This window comes from Ovis canadensis, chromosome 3, assembly GCF_042477335.2.
Source record: "Ovis canadensis isolate MfBH-ARS-UI-01 breed Bighorn chromosome 3, ARS-UI_OviCan_v2, whole genome shotgun sequence".
NCBI classification, from domain to species: domain Eukaryota; kingdom Metazoa; phylum Chordata; class Mammalia; order Artiodactyla; family Bovidae; genus Ovis; species Ovis canadensis.
The window spans coordinates 231607750-231632155 of record NC_091247.1 but is presented as its reverse complement, the minus strand read 5'-3'; the positions used below and the strand labels follow the sequence as shown (position 1 = coordinate 231632155).

Sequence of the window (24406 nt, the reverse complement as noted above, 5' to 3'; positions counted from 1 at the left end):
CCATTTCTGGTTGCCCAATCAAATGCCTTAGGATTGTACCTAACTCCACAATGACTCATCAGCAAATCTTGTCTGCCCTCCCTCGATCCTACTTCCTTCAGTCCTATGCTGATCTGAGCTGTTATTATCTCATTTCAGTTCAGTTGAGTCTCTAAGTCGTGTCCAACTCTTTGTGACCCCATGGACTGCAGCATGCCAGGCTTCCCTGTCCATCACCAACTCCCGAAGCTTGCTCAAACTCATGTCCATCGAGTCAGAGATGCCATCCAACCATCTCATCCTCTGTCATCCCCTTCTCCTCCTGCCTTCAAGTCTTTCCCAGAATCAGGGTCTTTTCCAATGAGTCAGTTCTTCACATCAGGTGAGCAAAGTATTGGAGTTTCAGTTTCAGCATCAGTCCTTCTAATGAATAGTCAGGACTGATTTCCTTTAGGATTGACTGGCTTGATCTCCTTGCAATTCAAGGGACTTTCAAAAGTTTTCTCCAGCACCAGTACCATAGTTTGAAAGCATCAGTTCTTTGGCATTTAGCCTTCTTTATGGTTCAACTCTCACATCTGTACATGACTACTGGAAAAACCATAGCTTTGACTAGACGGACTTTGTTGGCAAAGTGATGTCTCTGCTTTTTAATATGCTGTCTAGGTTGGTCATAGCTTTTCTTCCAAGGAGGAAGCATCTTTTAATTTCATGGCTGCAGTCACCATCTGCAGTGATTTTGGAGCCCAAGAAAATAAAGTCTCTTACTGTTTCCATTGTTTCCCCATGAAGTGATGGGACTGGATGCCATGATCTTAGTTTTCTGAATGTTGAGTTTTAAGCCAACTATTTCACTCTCCTCTTTCACTTTCATCAGAAGGCTCTTTAGTTCTTCTTTGCTTTATGCCATAAGGGTGGGGTCATCTGCGTATCTGAGCTTCTTGGTATTTCTCCCGGCAATCTTGATTCTAGCTTGTGCTTCATCCAGCCTGGCATTTCACATGATGTACTCTGCATAGAAGTTAAATAAGCAGGGTGACAACATCGTACTCCTTTTCCAATTTGGAACCAGTCTTTTGTTCCATATCCAGTTCTAACTTGCTTCTTGACCTGCATACAGATTTCTCAGGAGGCAGGTAAAGTGGTCTGGTATTCCCATCTCTTTAAGAATTTTCCACAGTTTGTTGTGATCTACACAGTCAAAGGCTTTGGCATAATTAATAAAGCAGAAGTAGATGTTTTCCTGGAATTCTCTTGCTTTTTCTATGATGCAGCAGATGTTGGCAATTTGATCTCTGGTTCCTCTGCCTTTTCTAAAACCAGCTTGAACATCTGGAAGTTCACAATTCATGTACTGTTGAAGCCTGGCTTGGAGAATTTTGAGCATTACTCTGCTAGCGTGTGAGATGAGTGTAATTGTGTGGTAGTTTGAACATTCTTTGGCATTGTCCTTCTTTGGGATTGGAATGAAAACTGACTTTTTCCAGTCCCGTGGCCACTGCTGAGTTTTCCAAATTTGCTGGCATATTGAGTGCAGCACTTTCGCAGCATCATCTTTCAGGATTTGAAAGAGCTCAACTGGAATTCCATCACCTCCACTAACTTGGTTCGTAATGATGCTTCCTAAGGCCCACTTGACTTCTCATTCCAGGATGTCTGGCTCTAGGTGAGTGATCACACCATTGTGGTTATCTGGGTCATGAAGATCTTTTTTGTATAGTTCTTCTGTGTATTCTTGCCACCTCTTCTTAATATCTTCTGCTTCTGTTAGGTCCATACTATTTCTGTCCTTTATTGAGCACATATTTGTATGAAATGTTCCCTTAGTATCTCTAATTTTCTTGAAGAGATCTCTAGTCTTTCCCATCCTATTGTTTTCCTCTATTTCTTTGCATTGATCACTGAGGAAGGCTTTCTTATCTCTCCTTGCTATTCTTTGGAACTCTGCATTCAAATGAGCATATCTTTCCATTTCTCCTTTACCTTTAACTTTTCTTTTCTCAGTTTCTCAGCTATTTGTAAGGCCTCCTCCGACAACCATCTCTCACTTCCATTATTCCAATGACCTCCTCCTAACTGGTCTCCCTGCCTCGACCCATGCGCATATAAACTGTTCTCAGCCTAGTGATTTATTAACATGTAAATCAGATTATCAACTTCCAGGCTCCCATCTCACTCAAAGGAAAAGTCGAAGTCTTGGCCTATAAGGCCCACCTCAATTTTGCCCCACCATGTTTTGACCTTTTCTACTGAACTATTCATTTCACTCTGTCTGTTCCAACTGTACCACCCTAGTGGCTCTTCCTCCCACTCATCCAGTAGGCTCCTAGCTCAGGGCCTCTGCTTTTAACTATTTGTTCTGCATGGGATGCACTTTCCCAGCATATCTGTATGACTCATCATTCTCTCACTTCCTCCAGGTCTCTAGTCAAAATCACTTCAGGAAAGCCTTTCCCTGCACACTTATCTAAAGAACAGTCACTGCTCTGTACATATTCTCTCCCACCTTCCATTTCTGGTTGACTTTTTTTCTTTAGTACTTTTCCCTACTTTTATTTACTTCACTTATTAATCTTGTTTATTTGTTTCTTCTCCTCACTAGAATATAAATTCCATGAGACCAAGGATTTTAAAGTTTTACTCAGTGCTTTATCTTCAGAATCTAAAATAATGTTCAATAAATAACTGTTGAATGTATAGATAAAATAATGTTAGTGAAACTTTATAACTTAATGAATTAAGCAAGCAGTCCACACAGCTTAGATATGAATTATGTCATTACCTATTTCTTCACTTCCATGTAGGTTTTTGTAACCACCCACATGATAGAATTATTTCATTCCATTTTGTACTTACTTAGCTGTTTTGTAAGAAAACTGTAGAGATTTTTTAACTTTCCAGAGTTTTGTGTTAGTTTCATGGATGGTTTTTCATTACATCTCTTGTAAATACACAACTCTTGTAAATTTTAAATAACATCTCATTAAATGTTGGGTCTCTTAAGGCTTTCAGTTATTTGAAACACACATCTTGGAACCAGATGAGAATAGTGGCAGTGAGGAGTTAGATTATGAAGGCTCTTATATCTATAGTAAAGAGGTTATATTTTATCCTGAAAGATATAGGAGCTATTGAAGAGTTTCAAGCAATATGACATGGTTCGTTTTGCATGTTAAGAAAGGTCACTCAGGGCGTGAACTGGAAAATAGATTGGACATGAGGAAGCTGCAAGCAGGGAGACCAGTTACAATTCTAGGACAATAGTCCAAGTGAAAGATGAAGAGAGCCTGTACCATTAGGTCCAAGCTTCATATTTTCAGCTCCAGCCTATCTCCTGAACTCCAGGCTGTTGTATTCAGCTGCCTATTTGGCTCTCCAATTGGAGGCCTGGCTTCCCTCATAGCTCAGTCGGTAAAGAATCCGCCTGCAATGCAAGAGACCCGGGTTCGATTCCTGGGTTGGGAAGATCCCCTGAAGAAGGAAACGGCAATCCACTCCAGTATTCTTGCTGGGCAAATCCCATGGATAGAGAAGCCTGGTGGGCTACAGTCCATGGGCTCGCAAGTGGTACACGACTTAGCAACTAAACCACCACCAATAGGCATCCCATAGTAGCAACACGTTCAGAATAGAGCAGCTGGAAACTCCCCGATGGGCCAACAGTTACAACTCCATGCTCCCCTACAAGGGGCCTGGGTTCCTCTCCTGACTGAGGCACTAAGATCCCGCATGCAGCACTGAGCAGCAGCTCCGCCTCAAAAAAGTGGAGCACCTGGTTTTCCTTCTAATCTGCTCCTCTCCTGGTCCTCCCCATTTCCATTAACACCACCACCACCTGCCAAGTTGTTCTCATCAAAATTAGGGATCATTTCAATTTCTCTCTTCCCACCACTTGCCCCTGCAAACCTTGACATAAGTCCTCTACCCAGTGCTGTTGGCTCATCCTCCACAGATTAACCAGAACACTTCACTTCTCAATATTGATAGTATCACTGAAGCTCGAGTGCTGTCATCTCTAGACCACTTTAGTGCTCTCTTTCCTCCTCTCGACCTCCTGCAGCAGTCCGTTTTCCAGACAGCAGCTGAAGTGTGCTGTTACCTTAAAACATAATCACATGATCCCCTGCTCCCTCAACCTCCAGTGGCTTTTCATCACGCTCAAAATAAAAGCAAAGTTCTTGACTATTTAGTTGATTTCATGTCCTGTCACTCTCAACAGCTCCATTCTCTATCCCTTAAAACACACTAGGGCGGCTCTCACCTTTTCTTGAGCCATTCCCTCTGTCTAGAACTTTCCCCCTCAATCTTCAGAAGACAACTCCTTTTTATCTTTCAAGTGGCAGCTCAAATGTCACTACATTAGAAAGGACTTCTCTGACTTTACAGGCCAGAGCATCACTCTTCTGAAAAGTCTTCTTTACTACACCATCCTTTTAATTTCTTTGTAGCAGTGATCACAAACTCAAGGTATCTTTATGAATCTGTTAACTTGGCTATTTTCAGTCTCTCCCCCTAGAATGGAAACTCTATGACGGCATCCAGTCTGTTTGAATCCTCAGATACACTACAGTGTCCCCATAACCATAGCAGATGTCTGGCAATTAGTAGACACCCAGTAAAGCTGTAATCAATAGTGGATAATGAAGTGGACCTCTATTAAAGCAGCAGCCTTGGAGAACAGAAAGGAAGAAGGAAGAGACTTCAAAGAGCTGGATCAGGCTGTGATCTCCACAAGAGCAGGGTTCAGTTCAGTGGTGGCTTTCAGGCACAGTCTTCCTGACCCATAGATGATTTAATGTTTATTCCATGAAAAAATGAAATTGGCGAGTTTTAGTGACCCCTTAGTTCAGGAAGGGGCTTTGCTTGCGGCTCAGAGAGTAAAGAATCCATCTGCAAAGGAGGAGACTAGGGTTCAGTTCCTGGGTCAGGAAGATCCCCTGGAGAAGGGAATGGCTACCCACTCCAGCATTCTTGCCTGGAGAATTCTATGGACAGAGGAGCCTGGTGGGCTACAGTCCATGAGGTTGCAAAGAGTCAGATACTACTGACTCTTTAGGTCAGGAAGATAAGAGGAGTTAAAGACAACGTAAGTTCTCTGGCTTGGGTGCCCAGCTGTGAGGAGTGGAGCTAGAATTGAGACACGAACCTGTCTCACTGCATCTTCTCTCTGTGCACTCCCTAGATGGCTGATCCCGACCCTGGGGAAAGAAGCTATGACAACATGCTGAAAATGCTCTCAGACCTGAATAAAGACCTGGAAAAGCTGTTGGAAGAGATGGAAAAAATCTCAGGTAGGATGTTTTCCCAGGCAAGATACCTTCCTCCTTTCCAAGAGCTCAAATCCTCCTTATACTTCCAAGCTCAAACCAAGTACCTCCTCAATCAGGTCTTCCCTGACTACTTTTCACCTTCTTCACCATGTAGCTACTATACCACAAGATTTTATACTAACCACTGATATTGCCTTGAATTGTTTTCTGATTATTTTTGTGTGTTTGCATCTTATTCCAGCAAATGGACTATTATCTTCTTGAGGGCAGAAATAGTAACTACTTCTTTTGTAACTGGGCACACAGTACCATGAAGAACTAGTAAATTGTTAGTCGCTCAGTCGTGTCCAACTCTTTGTGACACCATGGACTGTAGCCCGCCAGGCTCCTCTGTCCATGGGATTTCCTGGGCAAGAATACTGGAGTGGATTACCATTTCCTTCTCCAAAAGCAGCAATAGAATTGAACTAATTTCTCCACTTTTGGAAAAGAATGTTAGTCTGTTATTTTATTTAACATGTTTCCAGTAAGCAGTAACTAGCAGTGGTAGTGATACAATTATAATTTCTTTAATTTGTTCTTTACTAGTTCGGAATATATGTAATTCTTAAAATTGTGTTATCCCGTTTTATTAGAGAAAATTACAATGTGAAACAAATTTTAGAGTGCCCAAATACTCTACTTAAATGAAAACAAACTATTTTTAATGCATTATTAGTTTTTAAGTAATCTCCACTTACTACAAGTCTTCAGAAAATTTCTACTTAAAAATGTTCTCAATTTTGTGCCCACATACTTGGAAGTTTTATATATACCTTTTTTAAAAGTTCTACAATTCATTTTCCACTATAAGTTGTTTGATTCCTTCAATCTAATTAAATATTCTCTTATTTAACACCATTTACTAAGCACATATATGTGCTTTTTTAACAATACAAAGTTGAATAAAGATGCTCCTTCTTGAGAAGTGAGTAGGGACCAGTAACAGACATCAAGATGACTAATTATATTTAAACATATAAATTTAAAGCACATTTTAACTTATGGTAAAGCTATAATCCAGCAAATGCTAATAATGATGTACACCAAGTACTGGGGAAGGAGCAGAGGAGAGGCAGACTTCTTGGGAAGGCAAGTGAGGCTTTGAACAAAGCAGAGCATTAGAGAAGGAGTAGGGATTGGACAGATGAGGTCGGTCCTGTGAGCAGAGAAGAGGGGCTGTCCAGGAAAAGAAATAGTCAAGGCTGTGTGCCTATGAGGGAAAGATTGGCATAGTCAAGAAGTCTGAATAGCGCATGAGATTCACAAGGTGGCAGGCCATAAAATAAGAGGCTGAAAGGTGAGAAGAAACATCTTTAATGCAGTGCCAAGTTAAAGAGGTCTACCTTTCTTATGTAAGTGATAGGGAATCATTTGGAATTTCGAGGAAGTCAGCTGCCTTTTAGAAAGATAGCTCTGGTAACAGTGTGAGAGATAGTTCAGAAAGAAAAGCCTGGAGCAGGAAGACCAATTAGGCAGGTTTTCCAGAACTAAAGGCTGAAAAGGAGCTAGCCTTAACACAAGCTTGGCACTGAGAACGAGAAGAGTATAGCTGATTTCTGTGAGAGAATGTCTTACTGATTTGTAAGAGCTCTTTCTGTATTAAGACTCTTAGGTACTAGTTCAAAACTGTAGGAAATATTTTTCCCAGTTTGTCATTTTCCTTTAATTTTGTGTATGAAGCTTCAGTGAGGAGAAGTCTTATGTAGTAAAAATGTATTTATATTTTCCTTTCTGATTTATTCCCATTGCTTCAATGCTTAGAAAATCTTTCCCTAATTCAAGATCAGTGAAACAGTCACTTACATTTTCCTCTACTTTGTGGTTTTAGTGTGTTGTTTTTTTTTCAACATTTAATTCAAAACTATCTGGTGTGCCAAAGGAACCAGGCTTGTACTGCATTTTTATTTAGATTCACTGGAATCTCTTTTTGGTAAATATTCCAACAATAATTAAGGTGGTAGGTAAGTAAGTTATTCAGTTCAGTTCAGTTCAGTTCAGTCGCTCAGTCATGTCCGACTCTTTGTCACCCCATGGACTGCAGCACGCCAGGCTTCCCTGTCCATCACCAACTCCCGAAGCTTGCTCAAACTCATGTCCATCGAGTTGGTGATGCCATCCAACCATCTCATCCTGTGTCGTCCACTTCTCCTCCTGCCTTCACTCTTTCTCAGCATCAGGGTCTTTTCAAATGAGTCAGCTCTTCACATCAGGTGGCCAAAGTATTGGAGTTTCAGCTTCAGCATCAGTCCTCCCAATGAATAGTCAGGACTGATTTCCTTTAGGATTGACTGGTTGGATCTCCTTGCAGTTCAAGGGACTCTCAAGAGTCTTCTCCAACACCACAATTCAAAAGCATCAATTTTTCAACACTCAGCTTTCTTTGTAGTCCAACTCTTACATCCATATGTGACTACTGGAGAAACCATAGCTTTGACTAGACGGGCCTTTGTTGGCAAAATAATGTCTCTGCTTTTTACTATGCTGTCTAGGTTGGTCATAGCTTTTCTTCCAAGGAGTAAGCGTCTTCTAATTTCATGGCTGCAGTCACCATCTGCAGCGATTTTGGAGCCCACTGTTTCCGTTGTTTCCCCATCTATTTGCCATGAAGTGATGGGACCAGATGCCTTGATCTTCATTCTTTGAGTGCTGAGTTTTAAGCCAGCTTTTTCACTCTCCTCTTTCACCTTCATCAAGAGGCTCTTTAGTTCCTCTTTCTGCCATAAGGGTGGTACCATCTGCATATCTGAAGTTACTGATATTTCTCCCTGCAGTCTTGACTCCAGTCTTGACTCAGCCCGGCATTTCACATGATGTACTCTGCATAGAAGTTACAGAAGCAGAGTGACCATACCCAGCCTTGACGTACTCCTTTCCCAATTTGGAACCACTCTGTTGTTCCATGTTCAGTTCTAACTTTGCTTCTTGACCTGGATACAGATTTCTCAGGCAGGTAAGGTGGTCTGGTATTCCCAGCTCTTTAAGAATTTTACACAGTTTGTTCTTATCCACACAGTCAAAGGCTTTGGCTTAAGTTATTAAGTAATAATAATTAAGTTGATATTAATAAGGTAATAGTGTTGTATTTTAAAAAATGCTCTCTCACCGTAGAGGTGAGGTTGACAGGTATTTATATTGAAACAAGTCAGAAAAAACTTAGCTTTGATGATTTTTAAAATTTGTCTTTGAAATTTTCTAAGTAAAAACTAAAATTATTTGATACATTCAGCTATTGAATTCAAGCAGCTGCACATCTTGGAAGGCTTTTGTACTTTCTTCCTCACAGAAATGAAACAAATGTAGCCTGCATCTGCTTGGCATGAATGAGGGTTCTGTTGCACATGATTCTACATCCCCTCCCTTTGGTGCTTTTCCACATCACATTCCTTGAACTGGTATAAGGTCCATTATTTTCCCTTTACGTTATTCTTTCCTTCATTTTAGTTGCACATATTTTCCTCTTTTATAACCCTATTTTTATATAAATATTCTGCACAGTTGTCTAATTTGGGGGGCAATCAAATCTTATAAAAACTTGCTTTAGCGATTTATCAGCTGATAAAGTTATGTTTTTATCAACATATAAGCAACCACAGATTAAATAGTGTTAAAATGTTTTGTAAAGTTTACTTTTTATAGTTTCTCAAAGTAAATAATTTGTCCTTGGGCCCATGGATTCAAATCTAATAGTTAAGAACACTAAGATATTTTTCTACCTGAAGCGTAAGCAACAGAACTGTTTTGTCATAGTGTCGCTAGGACAGGTTAAGACAAATATTATTGAAAGAAGTAACAGGATTTTAGACCAGGATGAATCTCACAACCTTACCCTTTAGGTTAAATTTAAAATGAAGCCCAACACATAAGTCTTTAGCTTCTGTTGCCCCTGGGAAGGCTCTTGCCCCATTTTTCCAGTGACCACACAGGCCAAACAAAATCACCAAAGAAGCAGTCATCAACTATCAAAAGCACCAACCAGCAAATAAATATAAATGTGCATATTTATACAAATATATATGCATATTTTAAACAGTATTAAAAAGCCAAATCCTCTTGACTTCAAGGCTTAAAGTTTCTCTTTCTGTTCTCTTTAAGTCAAATCATGACCTAGGATAAATTTCCCAGTACAAATTTGGCTGCACGACTTATGAGAGTGAGCCCTGAGAATATGAGACTTCTCAGGTAGGAGGAGAGATTCTAACTGGGTTTCCCACCCCTGCCCCAAATCTATCCCATCCTATCCTATTAGTTGAGAAGCAATTTCTTTATTACTCATGAAATTTTTTACATATAGCAGGGCAGAGATAGCTAACTTGTTTTATAATAAGTTAGGTTTTTGGTTTATCACACTAGTTTCATTATTATTAATCAGTAAGTTCCCCCTTCATTATTCTGTCTTTCTTTTTCTTTTCACCTTTTCTCACTTGTTTATTCTCCAGATGAATACTCGATTCATTTAATATTTTATTTGGAATTGTGTTAAATGTATACACTAACATGGAATGAATGATATCTTTTTAAAAAATACTTATTTGGCCGGATCGGGTCGTAGCTGTGGCATGCAGGATCTCTCATTGTGACGCACAGGCTCTTCCCTGTGGCCTGACGGCTCTCTAGCTGGGTGGCCCATGGGCTGCAGAGCACACAGGCTCCAGGAGTTGCGGCTCAAGGCTTTAGTTGCCGTGCAGCATGTGGAATCTTAATTCCCTGACTAGAGACTGAACCTGTGTCTCCTGCATTGGAAGAAGGCCTCTTAACCACTGAATGACCAGGGAAGTCCTGAATAAGACGTTTTTAACATTAAATATTCTCAGGCAGGCTTCCCTTGTGGCTAAGCTGGTAAGGAATCTGCCTGCAATGCAAGAGACCTGGGTTCAATCCCTGGGTTGGGAAGATCCTCTGGAGAAGGGAAAGTCTACCCACTCCAGTGTTCTGGCCTGGAGAAGTCCATGGACTGTATAGTCCATGGGGTCGCAAAGAGTCGGACACGACTGAGCGACTTTCACTTCACTTCACTTCATTCTCAGGCAGAAATGTGGTATTTCTCTCTAATTATTCAAATATTATTTAACATGTCTCAAAGGATTTTGCAATATTTTTCTCCAGATTTCTTTCCTTCAAGTTTTATTTTTCTAATTTTATTAAGATATAATTGATGTGTAATATTGTGTACATTTAGGTTGTATAATATGCAAGGTACCAGGGGATATGTTTATTTGTTCAAACAACAAAAACACATCTGTAGCAGCACCTGCAATTGGTGTCACCTCCTGACTGAGTTTACACAAATCCACTGTCATTCTCTCTAAGATTTGTCTTCTGTCCATGCCCGATAGGCAAGTGGAATGAAACTGTGGTGGGAACTACCTCCTGTGTCTTTCAAGTTGTTAATTGTAGTAATAATCTCTGCAGTCCCTTCAGGAGTGCAGTGTGGCTTTTAGTTTACTTCTTTCACAGGTAGAGGCAGTTCTAGTCACCTCTACTTGGTCTTTCCTGCCAAATAACCCTCACTCTGTGGATTAGGGAGTAAATATGGGGATTCTCCCAGTTGTTGAGTATGTATATTTCAATTATCCATCCTGGAACTGGGGAAATTACCACGAAACCCACTGAGCCCACCGTGAGCTAGAGCTCCATGGGTAACCGGGCCTCTGTCTGCTGACTGGTGAACCACTATGCTGGTGGCAATGCTTTGGGTCCCCAGGAATTTGTGTCAGTTCAGATCCAGTATCTAGGAATCCCCAGAAGATCTGATTACTTCCCTTTCCCCAAAGTTCAGTCTTCAGCCATACTATTGTGGGGTCCCTGTTCCAGAAGCAGATGATCACATAAAGAAGAAAAATAACTGAGCAAGTAGTTACAACAGATTTTGATAAGTGTTAAAATGAAAGGCAAAGGAGAAAAGGAAAGCTATACCCATCTGAATGCAGAGTTCCAAAGAGTACCAAGGAGAAATAAGAAAGTTTTCCTAAATGATCAAAGCAAAGAAATAGAGGAAAACAATAGAATGGGAAACACTAGAGATCTCTTCAAGAAAATTAGAGATACCAAGGGAATGTTTCATGCAAAGTTGGGCTCAATAAAGGACAGAAATAGTATGGACCAAACAGAAGCAGAAGATATTAAGAAGAGGTGGCAAGAATACACAGAAGAACTATACAAAAAAGATCTTCATGACCCAGATAACTACAATGGTGTGATCACTCACCTAGAGCCAGACATCCTGGAATGAGAAGTCAAGTGGGCCTTAGGAAGCATCACTACTAACCAAGCTAGTGGAGGTGATGGAATTTCAGCTGAGCTCTTTCAAATCCTGAAAGATGATGCTGTGAAAGTGCTGCACTCAATATGCCAGCAAATTTGGAAAACTCAGCAGTGGCCACAGGACTGGAAAAGGTCAGTTTTCATTCCAATCCCAAAGAAGGACAATGCCAAAGAATGTTCAAACTATCACACAATAACACTCATCTCACACACTAGCAAAGTAATTCTCAAAATTCTCCAAGCCAGGCTTCAACAGTGCATGAACTGTGAACTTCCAGAGGTTCAAGCAGGATTTAGAAAAGGCAAAGAAACCAGAGATCAAATTTCTAACATCTGTTGGTTCATAGAGAATTCCAGAAAAACATCTACTTCTGCTTTATTAATTACACCAAAGCCTTTGACTGTGTAGATCACAACAAACTGTGGAACATTCTTCAAGAGATGAGAATAGCAGACCACCTCACCTGCCTCCTGAGAAATCTGGATGCAGGTCAAGAAGCAACAGTTAGAACCAGACATGGAACTAAAGACTTGTTCCAAATTGGGAAAGGAGTATGTCAAGGCTGTATCTTGTCACCCTGCTTATTTAACTTCTATGCAGAATACAGCATGCGAAATGCCAGGCTGGATGAAGTACAAGCTGGAGTCAGGACTGCAGGGAGAAATATCAATAACCTCAGATATGCAGATGATACAACCTTTATGGCAGAAAGCAAAGAACTAAAGAGCCTCTTGATGAAAGTGAAAGAAGAGAGTGAAAAAGCTGGCTTCAGACTCAACATCCAAAAAAAGAAGATCATGGTATCTGGTCCCGTTACTTCATGGCAAATAGATGGGGAAACAATGGAAACAGTGAGAGACTTTATTTTTATTTTTGTTTTCTTTCCCAAACATTTTATTTTTTTATTTTAATTAATTTATTTTTTTTAATTGGAGGCTAATTACTTTACAGTATTGTAGTGGTTTTTGCCAAACATGGACATGAATCAGCCACAGGTGCACATGTGTTCCCCATCCAGGATCCCCCTCCCACCTCCCTCCCCATCCCATCCCCTAGGGTCATCCCAGTGTACCAGCCCTGAGCACCCTGTCTCATGCATTAAACCTGGACTGCAATCTGCTTCACATATGATAATATACACATTTCAATGCTACCCTATCAAATCATCCCACCCTCACCTTCTCCCACAGAGTTTAAAGAACTGTTCTTTACATCTGTGTCTCTTTTGCTGTCTCACATATAGGATCATCATTACCATCTTTCTAAATTCCATATATATACTGTATTGGTGTTTTTCTTTCTGACTTACTTCACTCTGTATAATAGGCTCCAGTTTCATCCACCTCATTAGAACTGATTCAAATGCATTTTTAATGGCTGAATAATATTCCATTATGTATATGTGCCACAACTTATCTATTCATCTGCCGATGGACATCTAGGTTGCTTCCGTGTCCTGGCTATTGTAAACAGTGCTGCCATGAACATTAGGGTACACGTGAACAGACTTTATTTTGGGGGGCTCCAAAATCACTGCAGATGGTGACTGCAGCCATGAAATTAAAAGACGTTTGCTCCTTGGAAGAAAAGCTATGACCAACCTAGACAGCATATTAAAAAGCAGAGACATTATTTTGCCAACAAAGGCCTGTCTAGTCAAAGCTATGGTTTTTCCAGTAGTAATATATGGATATGAGAGTTGGACCACAAAGAAAGCTGAGCATCAAATAATTGATGCTTTTGAACTGTGGTGTTGGAGAAGACTTTTGAGGGTCTCTTGGACTGCAAGGATATCAAACCAGTCAATCCTTAAAGAAATGAGTTCTAACTATTCATTGAAAGGACTGATGCTGAGGCTGAAACTCCCAATACTTTGGCCGCCTGATGCGAAGAGCTGACTCACTTGAAAAGACCCTGATGCTGGGAAGGATTAAAGGCAGGAGGAGAAGGGGACGACCGAGGAGGAGGTGGTTGGATGGCATCACCGACTCAATGGACATGAGTTTGAGCAAGCTTCGGGAGTTGGTGATGGACAAGAAAGCCTGGCGTTGTTGCAGTTCATGGGGTGACAAAGAGTCAAACACCACTGAGCAAACGAACTGAAATGAAGGGTGAGTAATCTACATGGAGCTATAAGTAGCCAAAAGTGGAACCTAATTTGATATAAAGAGCCAAGAAAGGCCTCCTAGAATAAATTGCTTCTCAACTAGGACTAAAATATGAGCATGAGTTACTTGAATGGAAGAGCAAAGGAGAAAACTGAAGAGTTTCTGAATACAGAAATCAGAGCAGGTTTAGCAGGAGATGGGGAAGAGTGAGTTCAGTTATGGATAATGCTGAGTTGGGAGTGCCAGATTTATACAGAGGTGGAGATATTCTGCTGCTAAGTCACTTCAGTCGTGTCTGACTCTGTGCAACCCCACAGACGGCAGCCCACCAGGCTCCCCCGTCCCTGGGATTCTCCAGGCAAGAACACTGGAGTGGGTTGCCATTTCCTTCTCCTATGCAGGAAAGTGAAAAGTGGAAGTGAAGTCGCTCAGTCGTGTCCGACCCTCAGCGACCCCGTGGACTGCAGCCTTCCAGGCCCCTCCGTCCATGGGGTTTTCCAGGCAAGAGTACTGGAGTGGGGTGCCATTGCCTTCTCCGGAGATATTCTATGCATTGTCAAAATAGAATCACAGAGCCAGTGTAAACGGTATAATGTGAGATGGTTGGATGGTATCACTGACATGAGTTAAGCAAGAGTTTGAGAACATGAACAAGAACATGAGTCTGAGCAAATTCTGGGAGATAGTGAAGAACAGGGAAGCCTGGCGTGCTGCAGTTCACGGGTCGCAAAGGGTCAGACTTGACTTAGCGACTGAACAACAGCACCAATGTAAATTGGTATGGCCATTATGAAAACCAGCTTGGATGTTTCTCAAAATATTAAAAATACAACTACCGTATGATCAACAATTCCTCTTCTGGGTATATATCCAGGAAGTGAAGGGAATGAAATCAGTGTCTCAAAGAGATATCTTCATTTCCATGTTCATTGCAGCTTTATTCACAAATAGCCAAAGTGTGGAAGCAGCCTAGGTGTCTGTTGACAGATGGATGCATAAAGGAAATGTGACACATTTGCATACACCCCAGTGGAATAGTCTTCAACCTTAAACAGAAGGAAAGCCCGTTGTCTGTGACAACATGGATGATGAATCTGGAGGACGTCTTACTAAGTGGAATAAGTAACAGTGTACAGGAAGACCCCCTGGAGGAGGAAATGGAAACCCACCCAAGTATTCTTGCCTGGAGAATCCCATGGTTAGAGGAGCCTAGTGGGCTGCAGTCCACAGGGTTGAAAAGAGTCAGACATGACTACATGCACACACACATTCAATGGCATATAATACATTCATAATTTTGTGCCACCACAAGCTCCATCTAGTTCTGAAACAGAACAGGACCCTACAGCCCCCTGCATGTCCTCAGCCTGCTTTTTGTCTATGGAAAAACGTTAGCCAAAGAATAAGTATAATCAGAGAGGTGAGAACATGCAGAAACAAAGGAAAACAGTCACAGGGCCTCACCGAGCACAGTCAAAGGCTTTCAGTTCCTCCTCACAGACTTCCTTGGTGGCCCAGGCAGTAAAGAATCCGCCTGCGATGCAGGAGACTTGGGTTCGATCCCTTCCCCTTCCAGGGGAAGATCCCCTGGAGAAGGGAACAGTTGCCCACTATTCTGGCCTGGAGAATTCCATGGACAAAGGAAGCTGCCAGGCTACAGCCCATGGGGTCGGAAAGAGTTGGACATGACTGAGCGACTTTCACTTTCGTGAGCTGCAGATAATATTCTGAGCCGTATCCTGTGAGCTGCCTCACAGCTACTGAAACCCCCACAAGGTGGAAGAACTTAACTACAGGACGGCCAGACTGCAGCCATGACATAAACTGCCTCAATCCCAATAATCTGCCTCAAAAAGTGGAGGCAAATGGACCCTGAAACTGAAGACTAACTACACCTAAAGCAGCCAAGATGATGCTGGTCACATCACCGATGCCCAATTTCAAGATGACTGTCGGTGCTGACTGTACTTTTTTGTGTGCAGGTAGCTCTCTGTGTCAATAAAAGCTCTTGCCCACTGACTGTCAGTCAGGCGTCATTGGCCTTTGGACAGATGTGTGCCCTCCCTCCTCCCTGGATGCTGGCATCCAGAATAAAGCAAACTTTCCTTCCCACCAGCTTGGCCTCTTTACTGGCTTTTGGGCAGCAGCAGGCAGTTTCGGTAACAGTTCCACAACATTCTCATCACCCAAAAAAGGTACTTTTTACCTGTGAAGCAATCACTCCCATACCTCTCTGTTCACAACCCCTGGCAACTACCAATCTGTTTCCAGTCTCTATGGGTTTCCCTATTCTGGATATTTCATTTAAAGAATCATATAATATGTAGCATTTTGTTTCTAGCTTTTTTTACCTAACCTAGTTATTTTCAAGGTGTACCCATACTGTTGCATATATGAGTACTGTATTCCTTTATATGGCTAAATAATGTTTCATGTATTCATCCACTGATATATATTGAGGTTGTGTCCTACTGTTTACCTGTTGGGCTCTCCAGGTGGCGCTAGTGCCAGTGCCGGAGAAGGCAATGGCGCCCACTCCAGTGCTCTTGCCTGGAAAATGCCATGGCCGGAGGAGCCTGGAAGGCTGCAGTCCATAGGGTCGCTGAGGGTCGGACATGACTGAGCGACTTCACTTCACTTTTCACTTTCATGCATTGGAGAAGGCAATGGCAGCCCACTCCAGCGTTCTTGCCTGGAGAATCCCAGGGGCGGCGGAGCCTGGTGGGCTGCTGTCCATGGGGTCGCACAGAGTCGGGCACGACTGAGGCGACTTAGCAGTGCCAGTGCAGGAGAGATGAGAGACTTGGGTTCAGGCCCCGGGTCAGGGAGGTCCCCTGGGGGAGGGCGTGGGAGCCCACTCCAGGATCTTGCCTGCGTGGGGCCTGGCGGGCTGCAGTCCATGGGGTCACAGAGAGTGGGGCACAAGCGACTGAGTACACGCCCGCTTAACTGTTGTGCCTGGTGCCCCGTGAACACTCCTGCACGGAGTTTGTGTGAGAGCCCACTCTCTATTGTTGGGATACTTTCTAGGAGGGGAGTTGCTGGGCATGTGATTCTATGTTTAGCTTTCTGAAGGATCTCAAACTGCTTTACACAATGGTGCCTCATTTTACACTCCCACCAGTGATGTACAAGTTTCTAATTTACCCACATCCTGAGCAACACTTGTTATTTTCCAGGTTTTTTTGTTGTTGTTACTGGATTCTTTTATTGATTTGAAGTAGTTTCTTGTAGTCTAGACACTAACTCATTATTAATTCTAGGATTGTACAATTCTGTCATTTGTATGAAAAACTTGTCCGTGTTGTCCTTAGTTGAAAAAAATATTTCGATAAAAACAAATTCACCAGGACTTCCCAGGTGATCTAGTGGTTAGGAATCCGCCTTCCAGTGCAGGGATGCAGGTTTGATCCCTGGTCAGGGAATTAAGATCACATATGCCACAGAGCATCTAAGCCAATGAGTTACAAACAGAGCACCCAGGTGCCGCGACTGCTGAGGCCCGCAGGCTCTGGAGCCCGCGTGCAACGGTGAACGTGCCTGTGACCCCACAAAGACCCCGAGTGCCACAGTGCCGATGCGGCGCAGCCACATAAAGAGAGGCATTTAAACTGTTAGAAACTAATTCACCAATATTCTACCTGATGATCTCTGATGCTTACGCAGTCCCTAGGTCGCAGATAATCTGCTAAATTTTTATCCATAAATGTTATTTTATCCTTCATATTTGTCTTTAATTCATAGGGCATATACTTATCTTTTTCACTGATTTTTGGTATTACTTTCATCATATACTAAATTCCATATACACTGAGGTCTATCTCTGAATTTATTTTCTTCCATTGGTCTGTTGTCTGTACCACACTATTTTTTAAAAAATGCTTTAGGGAATTCCCTGGAGGTCCATTGGTTAAGACTCTGCACGTTCACTGCCAACCGTGTAGGTTCAATCCCTTATCAAGGAACTAAGATCCCACAAGCTGCACAGCACAGCTAAATTAATTAATTGATTAAGTTGAATAGGGCTTTATAGGATATCTTGATATCTAATAGGGCATATTTCCCCTTTTAACTGTTGTCTTTTTAAAAGTGATTTGACAGTTGGACCTTATTCTTTCATACACACTTTTATAATTTACAAATACTGATAGTTTTATCTCTTATCTTACACCTCTTATTTCTTTTAAATTCTTAAACTCCATTTACCAGCATCTTCAATACCAGCAATATTATTAGAGGCAGCTTTGTTTGATTACCAAAGGAATTTATCCACAGTTTCCCCATTAAGTATAACGTTTGCTGTAAGTTTTTGATATATTACCTTTACTAGGTCAAAATGTCTCCTTCTGTTCCTAATCTGTTAGAGTTTTTATTTTCTAAAATCACAGATAGGTAATAGGTATTAAATTTTGCTAACTGCTTTTTTGTATTAACTGAGATATTACTATGATTTCCTCCTTTTATTCAGTTCAGTTCAGTCGCTCAGTAGTGTACGACTCTTTGCAACCGCATGGACTGCAGCACACCAGGCCTCCCTGTCCATCACCAACTCCCAGAGTTTACCCAAATTCATGTCCATTGAGTTGGTAATGCCATCCAACCACCTCATCCTCTGTCGTCCCCTTCTCCTCCTGCCCTCAATCTTTCCCAGCATCAGAGTCTTTTCAAATGAGTCAGCTCTTTGCATCAGGTGGTCAAAGTCTTGGAGCTTCAGCCTCAGCATCAGTCCTTCCAATGAATATTCAGGACTGATTTTTTTTTTTTTTAGGATTGACTGGTTTGATCTCCTTGCAGTCCAAGGGACTCTCAAGAGTCTTTTCCAACACCTCAGTTCAAAAGCATCAATTCTTCAATGGTCAGCTTTCTTTATAGTCCAACTCTCACATCAATACATGACTACTGGAAAAAACCATAGCCTTGACTAGATGGACCTTTGTTGACAAAGTAATGTCTCTGCTTTTTAATACGCTGTCTAGGTTGGTTATAACTTTCCTTCCAAGGCGTAAGCATGTTTTAATTTCATGGCTGCAATCTTTTATTACTTTTTATTACTGTGTTTAATTAAGCTGATTGATTTTCTGATACTCAACTATCCTTGAATTTCTTTTAAAAATTCTACTTGATCATAACATATTATTTTAACATATTGTTAAATTTGGTTAAAATATGTTTAGGATTTCGTGTTTAGTTCCATGTGAGACAGACGTATAATTTTGCTTAATATAATCTTTTCTTTTAAAATAAGCCAGCTTAGGGAAAATCATGTTTTCATTTTTGTTGTCTCTATTCTCAAGTTGTCCACAGTGTAACTGAGATGCATCCATCAAATGCTTTCCTTAAAAAGTCATACAGTCAGTCTACCAGTCTTACCTCTTTTCCTAATTTCTGAAATTACTCATGGCAGATAAGAATTAACTATTCTTCAAAGTTCAGTAGAATTCATCTGAAAAGCCATCTGGGACCTGAGGTTTGAGGAGGTAGACCTTCACCATTTACATTTTAAAATGTCGATTCCTTTATTTTGCCTGTGATGTGAATTAGCCTGTGGGCTTGTCTTCATCCCTTTACTGCCTAGCTTGACTGGCCTCATCATTCCTGTTCTCTGCTCCTACCTCTGGGACTGCCAAAATAAATCTGCTTACTGCCTCCCTCATTAGTCCTCCCCTCTCCTACACAGATTTTAGAATACTTTACCTTCATCCTTTACTGAACTGAACCCTGTTTCTAGGTGCGCATCTTGACCATTTAAAAAAATTTTCTGTGTGAGGACGTGAGCCTACGTACTGGGTGGTCAGAGTGCGTAGCAGAGCCCTGACTAGCCTCTCAGAGATGGCTAGACTGCAGATCTCTTCAAGAAAATTAGGGATGCCAAGGGAACACCTCATGCAAATATGGGCACAATAAAGGACAGAAATGGTATAGACCTAACAGAAGCAGAAGCTATTAAGAAGAGGTGGCAAGAATACACAGAAGAACTATACCAAAAAGATCTTCATGACCCAGGTAACCACAATGGTGTGATCACTCACCTAGAGCCAGACATCCTGGAATGAGAAGTCAAGTGGGTCTTAGGAAGCATCACTACAAACAAAGCTAGTGGAAGTGATGAAATTCCAGTTGAGCTATTTCAAATGTTAAAAGATGATGCTATTAAAGGGCTGCACTCAATATGCCAGCAAATTTGGAAAACTCAGCAGTGGCCACAGAACTGGAAAAGGTCAGTTTTCATTCCAATCCCACAGAAAGGGAATGCCAAAGAATGCTCAGACTACCGCACAACTGCACTCATGTCACACGCTAGCAAAGTAATGTTCAAAATTCTCCAAGCCAGGCTTCAGCAGTACATGAACTGAGAACCTCCAGCTGTTCAAGCTGGATTTAGAAAAGGCAGAGGAACCAGAGATCAAATTGCCAACAATGTTGGATCATACAAAAAGCAAGATAATTTTTTAAAAAACCGTTTACTTCTGCTTTATTGACTGTGCCAAAGCCTTTGACTGTGTGGATCACAACAAACTGTGGAACATTCTTCAAGAGATGGGAATACCAGACCACCTGACCTGCCTCCTGAGAAATCTGTATGCAGGTCAAGAAGCAACACTTAGAGCTGGACATGGAACAACAGACTGGTTCTACATTGGGAAAGGAGTAGGACAAGGCTGCATATTGTCACCCTGCTTAATTAACTTCTATGCAGAGTACATCGTGCAAAATGCCAGGCTGGATGAAGCACAACCTGGAATCAAGCCTGCTGGGAGAAATATCAATAACCTCAGATATGCAGATACCACCACGCTTATGGCAGAAAATGAAGAGGAACTGAAGAGCCTCTTGATGAAAGTGAAAGAAGCGAGTGAAAAAGCTGGCTTAAAACTCAACATTCAAAACACTAAAATCATAGCATCCAGTCCCATCACTTCATGGCAAATAGATGGGGAAACAATGGAAACAGACTTTATTTTCTTGGGCTCCAAAATCACTGCAGATGGTGACTGCAGCCATGAAATTAAAAGATGCTTGCTACCTCGAAGAAAATCTATGACCAACCTAGAGAGCATGTTAAAAAGCAGAGACATTACTTTGCCAACAAAGGTCCATCTGATGTGAGGGTTGGACTGTGAAGAAAGCTGACTATGGAAGAATTGATGCTTTTGAACTGTGGTGTTGGAGAAGACTCTTGAGGGTCCCTTGGACTGCAAGGAGATCAAACCAGTCAATCCTAAAAAAAAAAAAAAAAACTCCTGAATATTCACTGGAAGGATTGATGCTGAGACTGAAGCTTCAATACTTTGCTCACCTGATGTGACTTATTGAAAAACTGACTTATTGAAAAAGACCCTGATTCTGGGAAAGATTGAAGGCAGGAGGAGAAGGGGATGACAGAGGATGAGATGGTTGGATGGCATTACTGACTCGATGGACATGAGTTTGACCAGGCTCTGGGAGTTGGTGATGGATGGGAATGCCTGCTCTGCTACAGTCCATGCTGTTGCAGAGTTGTACACAACTGAGCGACTGAACTGAACTGAACCAGAGATAGGACCTTGGCTTTACTACTCTGCTGGCCTTGCCAAAAGCCCTCTGAGAGGGTCTGCCCTCACTACCTGGTCTAAAATAAGGCTTTCCTTCCTCATTTCTCTGTCACAGTACATGCTGCTCGTTCCCTGCATAGTTCCGTTCACGATGAGTAATTGTCTTGTGTGTTTATCTGCCTCCTCCCACTGCAGCTAGTAGAGACGCTCCGGAGGGCGGGGGTGCATCCAGCCTTATAGACTGCTGCATCATCAGGGCTGCCTTAGTGAAATGCCAGCACAGGGCCCGCGCTCAATAAATACTGACGGAATGGAAACTCAGGAGACACATGTTTCTGAAGGATGATTGGGAGGCTCTCCTATCTGTACTATTTCTCCCTGGGATCCAATTACAGGGAGCTGTGCCCTTGATACGATGTTCTAGTGTCTCACTGAACTGCCTTTTCTGATGTGTGCTTTGGTACTGTGCCCCCAGCTTTCTTTTATCAGTGATTACAATTGTAGACACAGGAGAATGTGTTGTTTTTATTTGTCTGTTTGGCTAGGCTGGCTCTTAGTTTCAGCATGCAGGATCTTTAGTTTCAGCATGGCTTGTGGGATCTAGTTCCTTGATCGGGGATCGAACCTGGGCTGCCCACGCTGGGAGCGTGGAGTCTTAGCCTCTGGACCACTGGGAAAGTCCCTCTTTGCATTTAAAGTAAGGATGTTGTCAAGGACATTTTCAACTATATTACATACCTCTCATGAAATATACCTATAGGAAAATTCTTTCTTAGGATAAAAGTGTCATAAACAATGGGTTTGTTTTTATTTTACGCTCACTGAATCTTTTTAAAAAATAATTTTCAGCATTCTATTTTTAAAAACGTTTTTATTTGTTTATTTTTGGCTGTCCTGGATCTCCATTGCTTTGCTTTGGCGCTCTTGTTGTGGCGAGCAGGGGCTGCTCTCGTGGCAGCGCGCAGGCTTCTCACTGTGGCGGCCTCTCTTGTTGCAGCGTGCAGGCCGGGTGCACAGGCTCCAGAGCTGCAGCACGCAGGCTCAGTAGCTGCAGCGTGCAGGCTCTAGAGCGCAGCATCAGTGGTTATGGGGCGCAAACTTAGTTGTCCCAAGACATGTGGAATCTCCCCAGAGCAGGCTCAAGCCCTGCACCGGCAGGCGGACCCTCATCCACTGCACCACCAAGGGAGCCCGGTCACTAAGTCTTGTAACTGAGCACGTTTTCCTCTCTGCTTCGGCCTCAGGAGACTCAGGGCTATAATTTCAGCTGCTCTGTAGGTCTGTAGGAGCTTGTTTTCTGTGAGCTATTTTTTTGGTTTCGTTTTGTTTTACCCACCCTAGTTCTCTGTCCTGAATACCTCAGTTATTTATTTTACAGCAGGAGTTTCTCCTTTCTTGAGCACTTAATATATGCAAGGCAGTTTATGTACATCATCCGTTTAATCTTCACAGCAAGCTGTGAGATCCGGACATTGTCTGGCCTTGACATGTGAGGAGATGAGGTTAGTGGTTTAAATCTCTGACTCCAGGTCACACGGCCAGTGAGTAGAGAGCCTTGGCCTCAGGCCCATGCTCCACCTGCTGTCCAGGTGGCTGACATGATGGTCTTCGAGCTTCCTGCATAGTTACCCACGATGCTTGTTAAGATGCAGGTTCCTGGGCACCATTCCCAACCCACTGCGTAAGCGCCTCTTTGAGCTTTGAGAGGGCCCGGCTGTCTACCGTTGACAGGTGTCCCGAGAGACTCTTGCTGCCGAAGCTGGAGGGCCCCTGTCGGGCAGATGGTCACATGCCCTGTCTGCTGAGGCGCACGGCATGCGTCTTCTCTAACTGCTCCCTGAGCACACAGCTGCGGCTTTCTGTCGTGCCTCAGGTCTGTCGTGCCTCAGGTCTGTCGTGCTGCTCCTCTGTGCTGCGTGCAGACATGCGTGTGCGTTCGGCATTAATCATCTGCCTGTTTTTTTCCTTTTGGCAGCACCACACAGCTTGCAGGGTCGTAGTTCCCTGACCAGGGGCTGAACTTGCACCCTCGGCAGTGAAAGTACAGAAGCCCACCCACTGAACTGACGGGATTCCCTGCCTGTCTCTCCTGTGGTTAATTTCCTGAAGGATATAGTTTCCCAAAGTATCCAGCTTTTGCTAGCCCAGCCCGGAGAAGTTCTAAGGGGATGTGTTTGCTGCACACAGAGATGACCCTCTTATTCTTAGGTCTAAAGGGGAGAACCACACGAGTGGACGGCTGTGCTCAGAGGGAAGGGGTGAGGTGGGGTCTCTGCACACAGCACTGGGTTCGTACTGGAAGCGCAGGGTCACCTGCAGGCCAGGGGCACTGCCCTCCAGTTGCTCTCAGAGGGAAAGAAAGTCAGTCAGTCCAGTGGTGAGCACCAAGGGACACCTGACATGAACATGCAAACCTTCGTGAAAGGAGGAGCCCCTGGGCTGGCCTCAGTGAAAGCAGAGGGGTGCCCTGCTGAAGGCGGGCAGGCATCCCAGGCCCATGAGCATGAGAAAACCCGGGGCTCAGGCCTCACAGGAATGGCAGTGGGCAGCCCTCCCTGAGCATGGGAGCTTGGGTGGAGGAGCACTTCCTGGGAGTCACCCTGCGGCCACTAGCTGTGAACTGCAGATGGGTAAGGACCTGTATTTCACCTTTCCTGACATTTCATGTCATACTGTCATCCAGCCTTTTAGTGTTGTGGGCTGGTGTATTCCGAAGTTAAGACTTGGTGAGATGAGGGCAGGTTCGTTCCTGCTCCGTGTAGAGAGGAGATTTAATAGGGGTTGTTATGAGCCCTCTGACACATGGCCGACCCGCTTTTTCTCCTTAGAGTAATTGGGTGGCTCAGCGCATCCTGTCCCAGGATGCTGGGCGTGACCAGAGGCACCCAGCCCTCGCCAGGGGGCCCAGCGCTGCAGCCACCCCTGTGGCCTGACCAGGGCCTGTCTGGCTGTTGCAGTGCAGGCCACGTGGATGGCCTACGACATGGTGGTGATGCGCACCAACCCCGCGCTGGCGGAGTCCATGCGGCGGCTGGAGGACGCCTTCCTCAACTGCAAGGAGGAGATGGAGAAGAAGTGGCAGGAGCTGCTCAGTGAGGCCAGGCGCGCGCAGTAGGCCCCCGGGGAGAGCCGCAGCAACCCCAACCCGTGGCCTGGGCACAGAGCTTGTTTCTCAATAAACTTATTTCAAGCACCTCGGGACCCTTTCTGTCT

General features: G+C 43.1%; 1 protein-coding gene across 1 annotated transcript; it reads left to right on the top strand.

Moving 5' to 3' along the window:
• Positions 1 to 5161: 5161 nt before the first annotated feature.
• SYCE3 (synaptonemal complex central element protein 3) lies at positions 5162 to 24308 on the top strand. Its single transcript, XM_069586524.1, has 2 exons — positions 5162 to 5270; positions 24151 to 24308. The coding sequence occupies exons 1-2, from the start codon at positions 5162 to 5164 to the stop codon at positions 24306 to 24308; spliced, it is 267 nt and encodes an 88-aa protein (XP_069442625.1).
• Positions 24309 to 24406: the final 98 nt, after the last annotated feature.